Source organism: Lissotriton vulgaris, chromosome 12, assembly GCF_964263255.1.
Source record: "Lissotriton vulgaris chromosome 12, aLisVul1.2, whole genome shotgun sequence".
NCBI classification, from domain to species: Eukaryota; Metazoa; Chordata; class Amphibia; order Caudata; family Salamandridae; genus Lissotriton; species Lissotriton vulgaris.
The window spans coordinates 799,906,021-799,912,529 of NC_141700.1; the positions used below are offsets into that span (position 1 = coordinate 799,906,021).

Genomic DNA, 6,509 nt, shown 5'->3' on the forward strand with positions numbered 1-6,509 from the left:
CACAGCGCAGGTCGACCAGCCCAGTTCTCGTGTCCTCAGGGTCACGCCACTCGTGTCAGTCCCCCTCGGGCCACCTGGCGCAGTGGCACAGTGGCGCAGCTCTAATCAGGTCCGGTTGTAGGTCCTCCAGAGGTCGCAGCATGCTGCGTGCAGCAGCCTTTGCTTATGAGTCACCACCTCCGTCTGGGAGGTTCAGGTCTGTCTCACCATAGCTTCCACCCGGTTCTATCTCCTCCTCTGCCCAGCCACAAGCTGCATCTTCTGATCGGCGGGTAGGTCGACGCACACAGGGATGCAGCCAGTCACACAGGCCAGACACAGCTCAGGGCAACCAGCCCGATTCACGCACCTGTAGGTTCTCACTTCTGGCTCCGGTGTCAGCAAGGCCTCCACCTCAATGTTGCTGCTCCAGGGCCTCGCAGATTGCTGATCTAGCCTACACGTCTTGTTGTCTCGTGGTTCTCGCACAGTAGGCTGGGTTCAGCCTCCGCGTTTAGGTGGCTCCGCGGTCCCAGCCAGGGCAGCCGCAAGCGTCAAGCGATACCAGGCAACGCAGCTCATATCAAAGCTGGATTGTAATTATACAGAATGCGCAGGAGCCCCATTTTATGCACGGATGGTGTGGGATTTTGTGTCTCGGCCGGCAGAGCCCACTCAAGGTGCGGCCATCTTGTAGCCAGGCAAAGCCACGCCCCCAACTTTCCAAATATTACAAGTCTTCACATGACAAGCCTACAGAGAAGGTCGACATGTGCTTACCTCGGCCTCCAAGCTTAAGATTATCCCCTTCCCATCCTTGGTTCCCACTTAACCCTCACCATTCCCAGAAAGTTTCTAAAAACCTGACCCGACAGTCGCCTGATGTCTAACCTTCGCCCCTTGGTGCTCAAGCCCACCACCCGTACGAGCTCAGGACATCAAGAGCTGCATCTTACAGGCCATGGGTCTAGAAATTATTCCATTGATTCTGTGTGCCATGCAATTCCTATATTTATGTATGTATATATATGTATATGGTGTTTCTATAGAGTGAACATCTCCAAAAGGCAGCAGAGCAATTAACTATGAATTCATTCTCACTTGCAGCGAACCGAGGGTGGTACTCCTAGAGAAGGACAACAATATGTTGGTGGTGCACTTCATTCTGCTGGGATTGACCGCTAACAGTGGATGGTATGCACGGAGAAGGTCAACGACACGTTGCTGACGTGCTTCATTCTCCTAGAATTGACCGCTAACCGTGGTTGGTACGCATGGAGAAGGTCAACGACATGTTGCTGACACGCTTCATTCTGCTGGGATTGACTGCTAACCGTGGATGGTACTCATGGAGAAGGTAAACTACACATTGCTGACGCGCTTCATTCTTCTAGAATTGAAAGCTAACCGTGGATGGTATGCATGGAGAAGGTCAACAACACGTTGCTGACGCGCTTTATTCTGCTGGGATTGACAGCAGGTCCTGGGCTGCAGTTTCCTGTCTTCGCATCATTTTTACTTATCTACTTCTTTACCCTGCTGGGAAACACAATGCTGATTTTCCTGGCCCAGTCAGACCCCCGTCTGCACACTCCCATGTACCACTTCCTTTGTCACTTGTCCCTAATGGACATTTGCTATTCCTCCGTCACACTCCCCAGAATGCTGGTGAGCACTCTCTCTGGAGATTATGCCATCTCCTTCATTGGGTGTCTCTTGCAGTTGTATCTGGTTCTCTCCTTTTCCATCATGGAGGCATTGATGCTGGCTGTTATGGCGCTGGATCGCTATGTCGCGATATGCTGGCCGTTGAGATATACTGTCCAGATGAACGAGCGCACATGTCACCAGCTGGCCGTGGGCTCATGGATCTGCGGTTCCATCCCATGTGTGGTACACACCACCCTAACATGCAACTTACAGTTTTGCGGCCATCATGAGATTAACCAGTTCTTCTGTAACATACAACAGCTCCTGGAGTTGGCCTGCACGGACAAATCACTCAACAGGACAATTCTTTTCATCCACGGCGGGATAGCCGCGCTCATCTGTACCACCACAATCCTCTGGTCATACCTCAACATCATTGTGACCATCTTGAAAATACCCACTGACACTGGGCATCGGAAGGGCTTCTCCACCTGTGCCTCCCATCTCACTGTGGTCTCCTTCTTCTACAGCTCCGGCCTCCTAACCAACTTGATGCCCTCGTTCAGGCTCCCCCTCGAAGCTCACAGATTTGTCTCCGTGTTTTATGTGGCCCTGACGCCTGCGCTGAATCCGATCATCTACAGTCTGAGAAACCAGGAGGTGAAGCAGGCCCTGAGAAGAGCAGTGGGACCCCTCCTAAAATAGATTCTCTCCTGAGAATCCCAACCAAACACAATATTGATGTTAAATTGCTTCCGGTGATGTCTTCTGCTGTGTTGTGTGTATATATGTATGTATGTATGTATTGTGATTTAATAAGCGAACCTTGCTGCAGAGCACAGGCAGACTGTAAATGAGACAAGGTTTCCAATAAAGAATGGGTTCACACCAAGGGGGTAGAGACGAAAGAAGAAATAGAGGACACACAGCAAAGGAAGGCCTGAGGTTAGCAGTAACAAGTGATGCTAAAAATGAGAGACGTCCACCTCCCTGCTCTTGTAACAACAAGGCCTGGGTGGAATTCAAGTTACGCAGATGTAATTTGCATAATGTTGGCAATTTCACTTTATTCTTGTTCAGAAAAGTATGCCATGATATTCACAAAAGTATGCCTTTACGCCACTTCATGTAATTACACGCCTTTCCCTGTAAAGATTTACTGGAAATGGCACCATTCGTGGTAAAACATTTATGCGAACGCCCAGGAACAACAGAACACAAGAGGCAGTTGTTTGCAGTGCTTTGTTTACATGCGTTCTTGCGCCAAAAGCTGACACAAGGATGCCTTTTGATGCAGCGCAGCAACTAAAATTCTTTATAAATGATGTCACTATCTACCACCATACTTACCAATCAATACCAGGCCCATAAGAAACAATAGAGTAGCTGAATCATGAGGCAAATAGATCAAATATGTTTGTTTAAGACATTCACAATAAACAAGACCAGCTTGTCATTTTAAAAGTTTATTCAAACATATTCAAGAAAACTTAGGTTTGGAACTTTATTAAGCAAGCATTAGAAAAAGTCATAAGAAAGTTTTATTCAGCATTTATAAAGAGAGCTTAATTCAAGATAATATTATTCATTAGCAGAAATAAGTGAAAAAGAGCATTTCCAAAACCTAATTAACTCTCTGTCTCTACCCTCATCGCCTGAAAACAAAGTCTAAAAAAGTTAAATTTCCTTACGTGTAATCATCGGACAGCAGAACACGTCCCTCTGGAATCAAGAAGCGTAAGCCAAAAAATCTGCAGCTAAAACCTATTCTTATACCCTAAATTAAGCTAAGCTAACTATTTTTCACATTCCATTAGCTGAATTCTGGCTCTCCATTGGCTGAATCACCTCACGCCACAGTAAACTGTGACATCTTCCACCACGAGATCAGGCTTTACACAGAGCCATTGTTCATGCACAGAATCCTGGCGACAGTTCCTTAGTCTGCTACATTTTGTAGCAAAGATGTTCAAGCAATACAAAATCTGTCACGTCTCTTCCTTTCAACCTTGAGCCTGTCCGTTCTGAGCTTTCCGTGGCACATCCAAACCCACTCCACAGAGTTGTCTTTAGCAGTTCATTTTCAAGTGATTTCAGAATAAAATTTTATCATCCACTTCAAAATATGGTTTTCTCATGTGGCTTTCAACAACAGCAGGCCTTTTCTGCGCCACTTCTGATTGGGTCACTGCGCCACTTTTAACTTGCGTCACTTTCCAGAAAAACTATTATTTAAACAAACACAAAAGAATAATTAATTCCGGTAAAACAAACCCTTCTGTACCACCCAGCCCTTGCTAATTATTAATTAACCCACTAATAAAAGACATTTAGCAAAAGCAAACAAATAAAGCAGCACATAAAATATCTACTATTCTTCATGTAATCCAGCTTTATGTTTCTGAAAGAGTAAAAAGATGATTAAATGATACACAGACAGACAAACACAACATAGGACAAACATGTAGGCACATATAAAAAGCACACGCCATGAATGATCAGCTGCATATTAATAGTGACAAAGACAATAGGACAGACATAACAAACAAGACTATATTAATCATGTGTTACAAAAACAGACTTGCAAATGCAACAAGAGCACATGTAATTAGTTTCCCACTCACAGGCGCACAGGTGCACCTCCAAAGCTACTGAGCTTGCTGGGATGTGAGGCAGTATGCCCCCCCTTTCGGTTTAAATGGCTTCCTTGAGCCAGCAAGCTGACAAGCTCTCTTGGGATGCACCTGTGAGTGGTACAGTAGCCACCTGAGATGAATTTGGCAGCATTTCCAGCAAACCCAGATGACTTTTCCTTGCTCTCCACTACTGCTGCTCTCGACTGATGAAGGGCTCAACCCAGAAACCCGTGTCTAGAGATATACAGCAATGTCTACTCTCCACCAACTTTGGTGAAAAACGAAGACTCATTTTGAAGTTAGTGCTAGTTGTTTACTGCATTTACCTGGATGAAAAGGGACAAACTATGCTGGGATGTGAGGCAGTGTGCTCCCAGCACACCCCCCCGTTACTAAATAATTCGTCAAAATATAGTTTTTGGACTGTCCTGAATACAAGGTTTTTGTTGCCATACACAGAGTAGAAAACTTTGAGAGAAAATATACATCTTATATTTCCTTTCTCTTTTCTGTGACTAAAAGTCAAACAAACTTGGCAGTGACATGGTGGCAACAAGTGGAAGCTGCCATCACATCAATTCCTGAGACAAGGGCAGTGCTTAATTTGTAAAAGAAAAAAAACAGAACATCTACTAACCATCACACTTCTCCTACAGGAGTGACAATTCTGACTATTCCAGGGCCCCGAAACCTAAATGATGGTTTGGTCCACAGGAGTTAGTAATTTTTATGTATATTGATTTAATAAACAACTCTTGTGCTGCTTATCTCTAAATTAGACCAACAGCGCCATTATGTGGCAGACTGTCATATGTTCCAGCAATGACATTTATGTGCTGGTTTCCAGCCGGTTCCAAGCACTGGAAAGCACCGGCACAAATTAAGCACGGAATAAGGGGGTAAGGAGGTTACCCACCCTGGGCATTACAGATTGGGATGATATCTCAATTGTGGAGCCCCGATCCTTAGAGATTTTCTGGTTAATTTGCAGGTCTTGGTGGTGATCGAGCTGCTGAAAGCTCGAGCCTGAAGCCTGGCTCTGGCTCAGCTCAACGTCCTGTTAGACCCTCGAGCACTGAGCTTTCAAGCGGCTTCCGCCCGCCACCCTTGCTTTGTATCATGCACTGAGAGGTAAAAACAAAGTATTAAAGTTTGAGGTGAAAAAGAGATTCCAAAAGATACCCACTCAAAGGCGGATTTGTGGAAAGTGAAACTAGAAAACCTGGATTAATCCCAGCTTCCCTGCTTAACCAAACTGTGGGATCTTAGGCAAAGATTTTGTTTCACTGATTCCCCTTTTTCTTAATATAAAATATGAAACTGCTTTCAAATACGTGAGTTCAGAGTGCTAGCTATATAAAACCTATTCTGTTTGATTTAATAGACTATAGTATTGTTCTATCTATAAGAACCTGGGCCCATAAAGGGCTCACATGACACCTGCCTTGCCTCTTACGTCACTAATGGCACCAGGGAGGGGAAGGAATCGTTTTAAGTTCATGTTTAAAAACTATATATTAAGTACTTCTCCCTTCAGTGTAAAAATGTGGCATATTAATGTCAAAGCTCCTTCATGTTAAAGAAATGCACTTTTTGGAAATTTGTAGAGACTGTATCATATTTTACGTGATGTTTATTGTATAATTTATATGGCAGACATTTTAAGGGTTCGGCTCGTACACGGGCTCTAAGAGCCAGGTCATATGCTTGGCTTGGCTCTGCTCGCCCTGTGAATTAGTTGGCTTGCCCACCTCTAGTCTTGGTTAACCTTTTCTGCTGCCCGAACCTGCCTGAATCACCTCCGAATCTTGAATCGCGAATGAAAAAGTACTACATCCTAGTCTTTTCTACAAAACAAGCATATATTCGGTTTTAAAAAGAAAAGGAGCCCATAATGTTTACATCACCTCTCAAGTAAGCCTCTTCAGTGGGCAACAATCCATTTTTGCTCACCCTCTTCCACATCTTATTTTGACTTTTTCAAACTCTTCAAAGGCTTATCACTGCATATCTGTCCTGATGATGACCCATGAATACTTTAATCACCATGGGCCGAAACATCATCCACAACTAAGTGGATTCACAACACTGTGCGCCATGTCAAAGCTTTTGCCTTGCTTCGATTGTCCTACAACATAAGTCTCTCCACTTGAACTTGCAATGTGTAAACTACTGTATTATGGATGGGTCCTCGCCTGTACTGAGCATTGCGTTGCCGCAACGGTTTACCCAGATTTTTGAATT

At 44.6% G+C, this 6,509-nt stretch overlaps 1 protein-coding gene across 1 annotated transcript; it reads left to right on the forward strand.

Annotated features, from left to right (window-relative positions):
- The first annotated feature begins 1,401 nt into the window (after positions 1-1,401).
- On the forward strand, positions 1,402-2,334 carry LOC147678763 (olfactory receptor 5G9-like). Its single transcript, XM_086945722.1, has one exon. The coding sequence runs from the start codon at positions 1,402-1,404 to the stop codon at positions 2,332-2,334; it is 933 nt and encodes a 310-aa protein (XP_086801848.1).
- The last annotated feature ends 4,175 nt before the right edge of the window (positions 2,335-6,509 follow it).

Excerpts from the sequence above, each read along its gene's own strand:
- LOC147678763 (XM_086945722.1), top strand. The coding sequence starts at position 1,402 with ATGGAGAAGGTCAACAACACGTTGCTGACGCGCTTTATTCTGCTGGGA.